The sequence below is a fragment of the Dunckerocampus dactyliophorus genome, chromosome 18 (genome assembly GCF_027744805.1).
Source record: "Dunckerocampus dactyliophorus isolate RoL2022-P2 chromosome 18, RoL_Ddac_1.1, whole genome shotgun sequence".
NCBI classification, from domain to species: Eukaryota; Metazoa; Chordata; class Actinopteri; order Syngnathiformes; family Syngnathidae; genus Dunckerocampus; species Dunckerocampus dactyliophorus.
The window spans coordinates 17,611,070-17,625,503 of NC_072836.1; the positions used below are offsets into that span (position 1 = coordinate 17,611,070).

The 14,434-nt window shown below is 41.8% G+C and overlaps 1 protein-coding gene across 1 annotated transcript; it reads left to right on the forward strand.

Moving 5' to 3' along the window:
* The first annotated feature begins 1,517 nt into the window (after nt 1-1,517).
* Nucleotides 1,518-10,309, forward strand: kcnj12b (potassium inwardly rectifying channel subfamily J member 12b). The gene is made up of 2 exons (XM_054759855.1): nt 1,518-2,077; nt 5,279-10,309. Exon 2 carries the CDS (start codon nt 5,364-5,366, stop codon nt 6,645-6,647), a length of 1,284 nt encoding a protein of 427 aa, XP_054615830.1. The 5' UTR covers nt 1,518-2,077; nt 5,279-5,363; the 3' UTR covers nt 6,648-10,309.
* Nucleotides 10,310-14,434: the final 4,125 nt, after the last annotated feature.

Sequence of the window (14,434 nt, forward strand, 5' to 3'; positions counted from 1 at the left end):
CACTACCACCAACATATTTTACTGTTGGTACATTTTTTTGGGGGGGGGCACTTTTTCACACAGGGCCATGTAGGTTTGGATTTTTTTCTCCCTTAATAATAAAATGTTTCATTTAAAAACTGCATTTTGTGTTCAGTTGTGTTGTCATCGACTAATATTTAAATTTGTTTGATGATCTGAAACATTTAAGTGTGACAAAATAAGGAAAAAAATAAATCAAGAAGGGGGCAAACACTTCTTCACACCACTGTAGTTATGTGACAGCCTCTGCTGTATGTGGGTCAGGCCAGCACAGGACCAACTGATTCTCTTCTAGCTTTTGAAATTTGCAAAATGCTAACCACTGTGCTGCCTAAGTGAATCTAGTAAGATCCAATACCATTAAAAACCATGAAAATAAATGATTCATTATTAAGAAATTCAATAAGATTGGTACTCTGGTTTCCTCCCACATTCTAAAAACATGCATGTTAGGTTAATTGCCGACAGGTATGAATGTGAGTGTGAATGATTGTTTGTCTATATGTACCCTGCGATTGGCTGGCGACCAGGGCAGGGTGCACCCCGCCTCTCGCCTGAAGTCAGCTGGGATAGGCTCCAGCATACCCCCGCGACCCTAATGAGGATAAGCGGCATAGAAAAAGGATGTATGGATAAGAATGAAAACTTTATCCACAATTCACACACGGCTCCGTGTACAGTCATCGTTTCAACAGACAAACGTTTCCGACAAAAATGACCTCAAATGACAGAAGTATCGAAAGTATCGATATTTTGATTTGAGAATCGATTTTAGAGCATGAAAAGCTGGTCTCGGAAGTATTGCTATTTAAGTATCGAGCCGCACATCACTTCCACCGATACTGTTTAGTTGGACATTTTTCAACATCAATAAATGTTTTTGCCTTTAATTTGTTGATCATGATTATCATGCTTACAAAAAATATATATTTCACTAACAACCTTATTTGTGAACAATTTAACAATGTTTAAATGCAACAATAAAAGATCAAGTACCAAGAGCAACAAAATACTATTATTATTATAATTATATTATTATAATTATATATTATAATTATACCTTTTATTCCCTCAATTGGCTGGTATCAATACCCATGCTTCCCTGGTAGCCACAATATCAATATTTGGATCGATCCGCCCACCTCTACTTTGTGATATCACTTTGTCGTCGGTTGCCCTGGATGATTCACACAATACTACTCTTCACAAAAACACACAATACTATTTGCCTTTGCCTTACCCAACCACATGACTGCAGATGACTGCAGATCACACTGTCACCTTTGTCGTTTGCCACATAGTTTACTTGTGCTCCAGCCAGTAATGTGCATAACGTGTTGGAATAAGGCATTTCATCATCCGGCAGTCCCTCAGTGTTGATTGACTCCATATGTCACAAACACTCCAGATGAATGTCAATGCATTTAAATAATTTCAGTGCATGCCAGCCTTGGAAGGGGTAGTAGGACGTATTTCTGACTGGTGCCACACTTGGTAAGGGAAGAGCGCTCCGTCTCCAAATGCCAAGTATGTACCGTGACACGGTTGAAGACAGGGAGGGGGAGGACGAGGGCTGAGCAGTGAGCAATAGTTGTGTGGATGTGGGATACAGAGTGGGTTCTGCAGCAGAACCAGCTCACATACAAACTGAGAAAGTGCGGGACACATGGAAGAGGATAAGCGATTAATTCTAAATCATCCGTGAGGAATTGATTTTCGATTTCAGAGGCCATGTGAATATATCTCATTTGGGACAACGGAGAGGCTTTGTTCACCTGACTAATTCAAGCTTGGACAATTACAAAGTCACTGTGGAGAACTTGACGCCAGCAATGGTTGTAATGCTGTCCTCGCTGACCAGAGGAACAGGTGCAGTCAAACTCGGGGAGATGAATGTGTTTCTTCCCTACCTCACAAGGATAGACTGGTTGTACCCATAACAGAAGACCAGCTGAAGGGACGTGCACGGAAAACATGCAGCAGTTCGGCTAAAAGGCTGAAAGTTCTGAAAGTGAAAAAAAAAAGTGTGAAATCGACATTGATACCTGCACACAAGGTAAGCAGATCAAACGGAACAAAGCTCAAATTACGCTGCATCATGGCTATGAATGTAATAACATGCTGTTTTATTTATGGCAGACACTCTGCCGTTTCTGCTCATGCATTAAGATCACAGCAGCAGGCGGACAGTTATTATAGCATATATTAGATAATAGTGCGCCTCGGACACTCATCATCATCAACATCATCACCATCATCCTGCCGCCTAGCAACTAGTGCATTGCCAGGCAAAGAGTGTGAAGTAACTCACACTCACACGCGCGCACACACACACATGCACACTCAACCCTCAACTTGGTGATATACTTCAAATAAACTACATAAACCACACGGACAAAAGTACCGGGACACAAGGAAGTAAATATATGGCGTGTGTCCCCTTTTTGTGCCTGGAACTGCTTCCACTCTTCTGGGAAGACTTTCTGCATGATTTTATCTTGTCTGAATTTCTGACCACTCATGTGTCACACGTCAGGTCTCTCGTGTTGGACCTGAGAGTGGCGGGACCTGTTGGCTCAGCAGCATTTGGTGTTTGATGGGTTCAGGTCACGGGTTAGTCAGGTGCTTCCACAACAAACGGTGCCTTGGCATGCAGGAACAGCGCGTTCAACAAGGGCGTTGTACAGCGTGTTCCCACAAAGTTGGAAACATATCATTGTCCAAAAATCAATTAGTAAGTCTACGAATCAAGATTCAGGGACAACTACGTGGTCTTTGGCTAGCATTTAGGAATTATTTGTAGGACTGTCAAAAATAACTTCTTAACGGCGGTAACTTATTAATTGGATGAATTAATTATTACGTCACACAGAGTCTGACACGTTTATAACTTTATTCTTACCTGAACACATAAACAGCAGTGCAATTCCAACACGTACCTCCAGCTCACTAACACTTCCAGGGAACACGTTTCCAGGTGCATTCAGGGACCCTCCGAAGTCCGAAAATCACAACATCTTCATAATGCGTGTGTGTGGTCAAAATAAACAGAAATACTAACAGTAACATAACGTGGGTATTATCAGTATTTAAGTGTGCTTGGAAATCTCAGAAAATACGCTGAAAACTTGAAGTGAACCTTAATTTACGCGGTGTCTTTGAACGCAACCTTTAGTTGCTCACAATACTGTTAAAGTGTGATTGGAATGTTCTGCTACTCTTAAAGAGACGAGTGTTTGGCAAATAGATTTTGGCATTATTTAGCTTGTTTTGAATTTTCAGTTCGTTTGAAGCTGTTAAAACATACAAATATGTAGACAGCAATCGTGTCCTGTCATTTATCTTTCTGTTGACACAATACAGTAAACACAAGCATATTTCAGACATAGTGGCAGATGGTGATTAATCATGAATAGTTCAATTGAAAACTGTGATTAATCTGATTTAAAATGTCAATCATTTGACAGCACTAATTATTTGTCTATGTCGTACTTAATTCATCTAAAATGAATCTTACTTTAGTAAAGTGTTCCAATAGATTATCACCAGCATTCATGCAGCCAGCTGCTGAGCATCTTGTCATTTTTCTGTGACCCAGTTAAAGTCCTGTCCTTTGGGAACATGCAGTTTAACAGAGTGAATTTTTTTTTTTGGTCTTTTATGACGTCAAATCGAATCGCCGCCCAATGCAACTCGTAAGTGAATTAATCTCAAGGCACCAGTTCAGTCTGCATTAAATGAAATGACTTCTGTATCTGTCTCACAAACTTTCAATTTCATGCTTCCCTGCCCTTTCATTGTGTGACTGCCCGAACAGCTGATAAGCAACAACATTATACTTAACCCGTAATGAGGCAAGGGGCCAGATTTGCCCATTTAAGCAGCAGAAGTGTGTGATTTCTTTTAGTCAGTCAGTGCAGCAATACACTTGACATGTACTGTATAATCTTTTATCAGTTGCATGGAATTAAATACTCAGAGTGTCTTTAAAGATATAGTACCCTACTTTTTTATTTGCCCCACAATGTGTGCCACTGTTCCAGCACAGCCTCACAAGGGAATCACACGGCCTCATCAGTAGCCTAATAGTTATGCCAGCTGTGAGAAACAGATGATACGTCACATAAAGTGGCAGCGCATGAGATTAGCCGGCTATTTCTGTACCTTGTTGATCAGAAAAAGACATATTTTGCACCGCAGTGTTTCCAGTAGAGCTAAGGAGGGATGACGCTATACTAACTTTATTTTCTCTTTGTATCACACTTCCCCATCTATAGCAGTGCTCCGGTATGCATTTATCTTCTGAAGGCTTCATCGATTGCTGCCAAACGCAAATGTTGTTACTGAGGAAAGTCATTGCACCATTAATCAGGCTAAACCGTTAAATCCTATCATCACCATCATTGTGCTTTGCCAAGAAAAGGCCGACCGTGTATGTCGACGATGACTTTAGTGGACACTTTTTTAGAAAGAAGAACACCACCAGAGCTTGATGGGTTGGTTGACATGCTGTGGACAGGTTGTCGGTGTAAACAGGACCAACTTTGATGGGCTCTACTGTAGGCTGCTTCCTGGAATATGATAATTATGAAGGATGATAAAACAGATGGATGGTGCCATTAAGATTCTGGGGGTCTGTTATTACCGTGCCTGTTGTGAGATATTTTAAGCCTGCAATAAAAGCCGGTTGTTCCAGCGATCAAGCCTGGTGCTCGTCTCTCCAAACAATTACTGATGCCTAGTGACCAATGTAGAATACTATATTCATCATTTTAATGCATCTTCTTAATAGCTTATATTTGTATTTTATTTCATTTAGTCATTTTCTTTGCCTTAAAATGCTTAATTTAGGCAAAAAAACATACAGTTTGCTTAAATATGCATACAATGTGACTAATAGGCCGTATTCAACCACAAAATAGCATGATTTGTTAATTAAAATATGTTTAAAAACGGTGATGCAGTGAAGCCACGAAATTGGAACAGCGATGTGGCAACTGTATCCGAGGAAAAAACAATACCGATATCAACCAATCTCATTTCTGTGCCACCATCAGCAAAACTTGCATATTCCTGCTATATCTGTCCATTTATGTTTTAAATGACTGCTATTTTTTGCACGGCACTATATATCATTATAGATTTTAAAATGTCCTGCTGTGTACTCGCGTCCTATGATTGCTAGAGTTGCTTTTTATTGTGAATTCCAGTGTGTTACGAGTTTCCCTTAAAGAGTTGAAAACGTCTCTGTTCGCAGGGAGATAGCAGTCTGCGTTGGACGGAGCCCGTCTTGTGTGAGTCGGCCTGATCCTGTGAAGCCACGCGGCCGTCCTCGCTGAGGCATGAACGTGGGAAGAAGCCAGCAGCACAGCTTCCTGTCCTGTGAAGAAGAAGGCCTGAGACTGACAAGCATGCCTGCCGTGGGCACGTTCGGCAATGGAAAGATCCAGACCAGACGTCAAAGACACAGCCGCTTCGTCAGCAAGACGGGCCAGTGCAACATCCACTTCTCCAACATGGACGACAAGTCCCAGCGCTACATATCGGACATTTTCACCACTTGTGTGGACATACGCTGGCGCTACATGTTCCTGCTCTTTAGTCTGGTGTTTGTGGTGTCCTGGCTGATGTTCGGCCTGGCCTTCTGGGTCATCGGCCTCTTGCATGGCGACATGGACCATCTCACTGGGGACGACAGCTTTGTACCATGCGTGACGCAGGTGAACACCTTCGTGGCTGCTTTCCTGTTCTCCATCGAGACCCAGACCACCATCGGGTACGGCGCTCGATGCGTGACGGAGGAGTGTCCCGCTGCTGTCTTCATGGTGGTGTTCCAGTCCATCGTGGGCTGCGTCATCGACGCCTTCATGATCGGCGCCATCATGGCAAAGATGGCGAGGCCTAAAAAACGAGCGCAGACTCTGTTGTTCAGCCACAACGCCGTCATCGCCATGCGTGACGGCAAGTTGTGTCTCATGTTTAGGGTAGCTAATCTAAGAAAAAGCCATATCGTGGAGGCCCATGTCAGGGCTCAGATGGTCAAGCCTCGTTACACGGAAGAGGGCGAGTACATCCCTCTGGATCAGATCGACATGAACGTGGGTTACGACCGAGGCACCGACCGCCTCTTCCTGGTGGCGCCTCTCACCGTCATCCACGAGATCGATGAAGAAAGCCCTCTGTTTGGCATCAGCAAGCAAGACCTGGAGACATCCGACTTTGAGATCGTGATCATACTGGAAGGCCTGGTGGAAGCCACCGCCATGACGACGCAGGCGCGCAGCTCCTATCTGTCGTCAGAGATCCTTTGGGGCCAGCGCTTTGAGCCGCTCATCTTTGAGGAGAAGAGCCAGTACAGGATAGATTACGCCTATTTTCACAAGACCTTCGAGGTGCCATCCACACCGAGGTGCAGTGCAAGAGACATGGAGGAGAGGAAGTTCCCGACGTCAGGCGCCAACTCCTTCTGCTATGAGAACGAGCTGGCCTTCATCAGCAGGGATGAAGAGGATGAGGAGGAGGCGGACTTTGACAAAGCCGAGGAGAGACAGTGTTCATCTGAGCTGCTGAACGAGCACGCCACCAGTGCACGGGATCAAAAATCCAGTAAAGAATCAGAAATTTAAAACGTGCTGAACCTCAGTGATGGAGAATCAACGTAAAAAAAACCTCATAGGATCCTTGTAATTTTGTGCATGACTGCATAGTTGATTCTTTTTTTTTCTTGTTTCGTCACCTTTGTCAACCATGCGGCTTATTTCAGATCCTTTTCAGTCTAGCCACAACATTAGGCACACCAAATACACATACTGACCATACTACAAGCAGCTCTCCGTATAATACGGTGCCATTCTGTGAAATAAATACCTCTCCGACAGAAAAAATGAGGATTACAGTAATCCCTCGCCGCTTCCACCTTCAAATTTTGCGGCTTCACTCTGTCACAGTTTTGCAAAACTATATAAATTCATAAATCATGCTGTTTCATGATTGAAAATGGCCTATTAGTAAAAAAGTATGCATATTTGAGCAAACTTGATGTAAAGTAAGCATTTTCAAGCATAAACTAGCTAAATGAAGTGAAATACAAATATAAGGCATATACTGTACTGTTGTATTCTACATTGGTCATTCGGTGTCAGCCATGTTACTGTAATGTTCGGTGAGACACACAAGCACCAGACTTGATCACAGGAACTCGCAGGAGGATTGTATTGCCTGTTTGAATCATCTCTAACATGGGCGACTGCTGCGGCCGTAACCCACGCCAAGGCAAAACTCAACTCTGAACCCCCGACGTCACTTCACACATTTACAGCAATATATTCATGTCTTAAATGGCTTATTTTCTCATATTAAGTCTCCTATATTGGGTAATCCAAACGTAAAGGTGACTATAGGGGTGTTATTTCATATCTAGAGGGCTCTAATAATGTTAAAAACGTATTTAGGCTGTAAAACGGTTGTAAAATCCTACCAATTAACTGCGATAAATGAGGGATTACTGTAAATTGGATTGTGCAGGTGTACCTAATGCTGTGGCCAGTTTGTATAATATCAACACGGGGTTGATGCATCTGTGGCCGACGCATGACAAGGTAGAGTTATACGTATGTTAATAATACCTGGAGGAGCACTGTTTACCTGTCATTTAAGCATATGGACTGAGAATTGCTTCATCATTACAGTCAATACATTTTAGCAGGCAGGAAAGAAAAGTCTGCTTACCGTCCTGTGGCAAATGTCTCGTGTTCATAATTGAAAAATCTGTTGCTAAATGACAGAAACATGGTAGCAGTATGTTTTGCACATTCGGTCCTTGGAGGTCTCCGTAAACCGGACAAAAAACAAAAAACAAAAACAAAAAAAGACTTTGGCTGCATGTGATGGGTCTTAACTGCACACGGCGCACCCAGCTTGTCTGGCTGGAGCCCTCGTGTAGCAACAAGACGGAAACCTCCAATATGCTGCAAGCAGAGCCCAAAAAGGACACTGTAAGAGCAATGACAACGACCAATTTGTAAGTGGAAACAGACAAGAAACATCTCTTTCGGAGTTGCAATTGACCTTTCCATGGAATATGTTGGCTCCGAAAACATGTCATTTATAGCACTGCTAGGATTTATCTCAAGAAGTGTTGATTTTTTCTTTTTAATATATATTCGCATTTGGAAGGAAAGAATATCAGACAATGATGCAGGGATGTTGTTCATGCACCCTGTTGCAAAACAATGAACACACTGCTAAGATAGGCATGTCTTATGTTGGACGTAATAAGAATTATGTGGAATTAATGTTGGGTAATTGTGTCTTGAATTGAAAGTCAAAATCAGGGTGCACTACTCGGCTGCAACCAGCAGGGGCACCGCCGGGGATTCTGGGCCTCATGAAAAAAATCTCACTGGGTCCCCTTGGCACCTGTGGTCACTACATCTCTAGGACTAAACTGGCCCTCAAAGGGATAGTGGAAGTTGTGCGACGTCCCCATCAGCAGTGCAGTGCATCAACGATGACGTGGCCCCCCCCCCACTTCGTCCCGTGAGCAGACTTCTGGTCGGGATTTCCGTGATGAGGAACGTTGTTCCGGTTAGTTGGCGGGGCCATGTAAGTAGAGAGTTTGGCTTCTCAAAACAATATGCGTTCAAAAGAGTACCGCATTTGAGTCACAAAAATGCCTCCTTGAAAAAATAAATTAAAAAAATCAGACCTCAAATCGCTCGGCACTATGTCCTCTCCGCTGGTATCGCTGGCGCTACCGCTTATCCATTGTTGTGTTCCACAGTGTTTCCATGGACACTCATTAACAGGTTTCCTATGCTCCAACTGCAAAAATATTCTATTAATTGACATGGAATTATATATCGTCGAAATTCATTTATCACGGTTGGGTCTGCAACCAATTAACTGCTATAAACGAGGGACGACTGTAATTGGATTTCTTATGGGAAAAATGTATTAGGTTAGAGCAGGGGGTCATTTGTGGCCCACAGATTGTTTTATACTGGCCCACAGTGTAGAAATAAAATTAAACAAACAAAAAAAGCAACAAAAAAACAAAGAGGTGTAAAAATAGGTACAAATAACACACATTGTCACCTATAACACAAAGTTTAGTCTTTAAACACAAATAAAACATTTTTTTTAGCCTTTTTACAAAATAAAAAGTATAAAAATGGCCCCCACGCTCTTGAATTTTTGGTGGAAAATATTTGGACACCCCTGGGTTAGAGCGTGTTTCGGTTGGAGTCGGACATCCTGGGATGAATTTTTGACGATAACCACCCCGGAGCTCCGCCACCGATGCTCCAATCAGGGCTTTATGCTGTCGATTGAGATACGGGTCATCCATGAGTGAGATCGGCCGATACCGATACGGATCACATGGATTAACCGTACATTTTTCAATTTATTTATGATGCGCGCTATTGACCAGGATGGCCAATAGACAATTCCAAGGGCCCCTGGCGAAGAGGTAATGTTCATTACACAACAACACACAAATCGTGTTTGGAAGACAAGACATACAGTATAATGACAACAATTGAAAAAGTTAGCATGTTTTATGCGGAAATTGGCCGATTACTAATCGGTGGCCGATCCATCGGAGCATCCCTAGAAAATTCCTATTTGTGACCATAGGGAACGTATAAAGAAATAGCCAAAATACAGGGTCTTCCCCCCCCCCCACTCCTTTCTTCCATGTGGGCGTTTGTTGTTGTTGTTTGTCGCGTACGTCTGCCGATGCCCTTTCAGCACAACTCTGCATTTTGTATCTTGCTGACTCGTGTTGGAAACATCACAGGTTTTCTCTGGAGAATGAATGGCTTTGCCGTTTTCACCAAAAGCAGAATCCAGGACAAGAAGGAGACGATGTGAACATTAGTCAGGCCTGTACTGTAAATAAACATGCTTCCTTTTCCTTTTTCTTTTTTTTTGTGCTTGTCGTTTCATTTGAGCCACTTGATTCTCCATTCGAATATATGCTATAATATGCAATAATTGCACACGTCTCATGAGGACAACACGCCGGGAAATAGGCAGACAGAGAGCAACGGAGCCATTTTTTTTTTGGGTGGCAGTATCTGATTGGGGTCAAAGGTTTCTTCTTCCACTCTTATGCAACCGGTCACAAGCGTCTTTGCTATGGATATGCTACACTGACCTGTGACCTTTATTGCAACACTTGACATAAGCGCAACTACTGTAATATCACAAGCCATGTAACCTGAGAGTGATGCAGTATATTGTTAAATCCCATATATTGATATTTTAGTGCTTCCCTTAGGAATGAAGGACAGCCTACTGTTATTATTTCTGTTATTATTTCAATAATATGTCCTCAACTTTGTTTTGTTTTGGGGTTTTTTGCATGACGACGATCATACTCAGTGGACTTTTGAAAGCATTTGGACCAAGCTGAGGTGTTACATAATGTTATCACCCTGCAGATGATGAGAGCACAATTCTCCATTGTTGTTGCTACTGTAGTACAATTTGCACCTTTTCAGCGAGCACTAAACAGCCTGACAAAAATCTCCTACAGCAGGGGTGTCCAAACTATTTCCACTGAGGGCTGCATACTGACAAATCAAAGGATGTGGGCTAATATGACTTGCTAATACAGTGGAACCGTGGTTAGCGTACACCGTGGCTAGCGTGTTTTTCAGCTAACGTCAAATATTTACGCCAACATTTTGCCTTGGTAACGTCCTTGTTAGCAGCCTATTAGCTTGCTGCTACAGGGAAGCTCTGGTAGCGTATGCACCGATTAGCGTGTTTTTTGGCAATCAAATTTATGACACAATTTTGCTCCCGTGTACACCAAAATGTACACCAAAATTTTGCCTCGGTTCGCGTACATTTTCCGGTTAGCCTGCAATAATGCGTGCGTCTTGTTGCGTTATTAATACACTGCAAGAGGGAAAAACTGCGTTGTAGATGTGTTTTTTTTTTAAATCACAAAACGTCCTTGTTAGCAGCCTATTTACTTGCTAATACAGTGGAACTGTGGTTAGCGTGTGCCCCTGTTGAAGACTGAAGAAGAAAAGACAGATGAAACGCTGTCAATAAAAATGGACGAATGCGTTAGAAACCTTGATATACTTACAGTGGAACCTTGGTTAGTGTACGCCTCATTTCATGTACATGTTCTGGTTAGCGTACAATTAATTGGATTTCCATTACTTCTTATGGGAAAAACTGGTTTGGTTGGAGTGCGTTTCAGTTAGAGTCGAACCTTATAAAAAAAAGGGATTAATGGCGCTAACCAAGGTTCCAATGTATATTATGCTACGGTGCAAAGGGCTCTAATGGGAATGAACTGACAAAATGTTTTGGGAAATGAATGCCCTTGTTGGAAATGTCAGGGGAAAGTCATCTTTGGCCTGTGGATGCGGGACCCCCAGGAATGAATGAATCTTCACATCTTTTCCCTCTGGAGAGATTCCTTGATCTAATATTGCACTTTTCTTTTCTTTTTTTCCTTCTTCTTCGTCATCTTCTGAGGGAGCCGACAGCTTAACGTTTATAAAAAATGGGAATGGCTAGCATGGGAATGGAAGAAACCTTACAGCAATAAGAGTGCTGAGAAATAGGTTTGGGGAAGTACAGAGGAAGCTACTGTCTGGTCAAAGTAAATCTATTCATATTCATTCAGACATGATCAAAAACAGTCAAGGCAGTTTCATTTCATTGAAATGAACAAAAATGAACAAAATGTGTAAGAGGAAATCAGTCGTAAAGGTTTTTTCCATGTGTTGTTTGGTCATTTACTACTGTATAGACTGTATCTCAGCTTTGTGATGAAGGTGAAAAAGCATATTATTAGTATGAAAAACATATGTAGTTTTGCTTCTCCTGCAATTACAACTTAAAAAAACAATAACATAGTATTTCAACTCTATGCTATTAAAACCCGTAAAATTGCAACTTTTCTTCTCATTAGAATAAAACCTTTTGCTCCGTTACTCTCGTAACATTCTAACTTTTTCCGCAAGCTAATTTACCAAATAGCACAACTTTATTTCTTGTTTTGTTTGTTTTTTGTAATTACGACCTTTTAAAATACTTTAATATTTCACCTTGATGGAGCCAAAATATTACTCTGAAAATTACGACTTTTTCCCGTCAGATTTTTTTTTTTTTAATTCTTCAAAAATTTGACCTTATTTTTCAAAGATTATTGGTGATTTTTATTTTATTTTATTTTTTTAAGAATGTGCTGCAAGCCAATAAAAAAAACAACAACAAAAAAAAACAGCCATGGGTCTGAAATGGCCCCCGGGCTGCACTTTGGACACACCTGCACTATAGTGTCTGTAAATGTGGCAGTTGGAGCAAAGTAGTGTCCTGCAAAGGATCAATAAAGTAAGAGTTCTTGATCACAGACAACCACAATGCAGTGGCAACATCCTTTTCAATTACACGCACATGCATCACATTCAATTATGCCAATTTGACAATTGCGTCATCTAGCGCCCCTCGAACCCACCACCACAAATACATTGCAGTCCTGTGGGAGACACTGTCTAATATGAATGATACAAATAGCCATAATGGTATTGCAGTTTGCCACAGTACTACGTCAATAAATGGTTTGACTCTGATTGAAGATGGAAATACTGATTCAGCACAGAGCAGCAGAGGAATCGGGGTCAGTGAAACATAGGCGTGTTACGAGCTGCTGTTGCTGCTGGTATCTCTTTACGTTGTTGTGCTTATGGCGCATGTTGCCGTGCAGCTGAGCACATCACTCACAGCTGCTGGCTGCATCCAGTCCACACATACGGTATGTTATTCCGGCAACGGCCTCATTGGATTACAGGAGCGGGCACTCACTCAAATACCGCCAGTAAACACAGCCCAAGAACTTCCTGATAGCACACCAGCGCCTCTAATGCATTAACACCATCACGCTCAACATCCTTTAGTCATGCACCAATGTTATGCAACAATAAAGAGTCATAACATTTTAACAGTGCTGTATCCTCCTTACAACCATGTCCTATGTACAGTATTTGCACTGTAAATCATAGAAAGCATGTTTAGACCTTCTCAATACATTTTTTTTAACATTAGAGCACTCTAGACATGAAATAACACCCCTATAGTCACCTTTATACATGTTTTAACCAATATTCTAGACATAGTAAGTAAGACATCATTTAGACTCACCTGTTTGTAGCATGTTTTACTGACGGTTTTTGTACAGCCGCACGGTGGTCTAGTGGTTAGCATGGTGGCCACACAGTCAGGAGATCTGGAAGATGTGGGTTGGTATCTCTGCTGGGACATCTGTGTGTAGTCTACATGTTCTTTTGCACCCGTGCAGGTTGATTGGAGACTTTAAATTGTCCAATGGTTGTTTGTCTATATGTGCCCTGCGATTGGCTGGTGACCAGTATAGGATGTACGCGTGCACCCGTGTAGTCAGCTAGGACAGGCTCCAGCATACTCCTGTGACCCTAGTGAGGATAAGCAGCATAGGAAATCTGTACAGTACTTCCTGCAGTGGCTATTGTCCCAGCAATCTAACATTACTGACAATTAATTCAAGCAAAAAATAATTTTTATAACTCTGAACCCTCAACATTACTCCCGTTTGCGCCAGTGGAACACACGCACGAGTCCTATTTGTGTCTTAAATGGCTGATTTTCTGTTATGTCTAATATATTGTGTAATACAAGTGCAAGGTGACTATAGGGGTGTTATTTCAAGACTAGACTCGGCTCCAATAATGTTAAAAACCATATCTACAAGGACCTAAACAGGTTTTCTATGCTCTAACTTATCACAATCAAGTCTGGAAACAATTAACCACAATAATCGAGGGATTACTGTAAATGAAAATGCTCTGTTATTAATATAAATGTCTTAGCTTTCCCGTTAATTTGCACTATTTTTTCTGCTAACTGCGCCATACGAGTCAATGTCTTACATAACATTACAGTGCAAAAGAAAGTCTTGTACTATAGCTTTACATTTAATGCGCTATGTGTTAACCTAATGTAAAGCAGGGGTGTCAAACTGGCCGTCATCGCAGGATACATCACAGATATGCTATGGCTGCCCTCAGCGCGCCGCTTGTAACTGTGAAATGTAAATGTAAAATATTCTTTGTATTATTACATAACTGCTCGTGCATTTCATTAGCACTTTTTAACCAACACATTGATGGACAACTCAGAAGTCAATAAAACGTTGGACATTTGTGAAGTAAAGGCTCTGCTTTACTAATCCTCTGACTGCCAAATTTAATATATTTTTCCCCACACACACACACACACACCCACACACACGTTGTGGTAGCAATTGTGCTGTGCAGATCTTATCATATTCTTTAAATGAGCAACCTTTTGGTGAAAAGATGAGTCCATCTTTCAGGAAATCTCAAGAAAAGGACCTTGCGGCCTC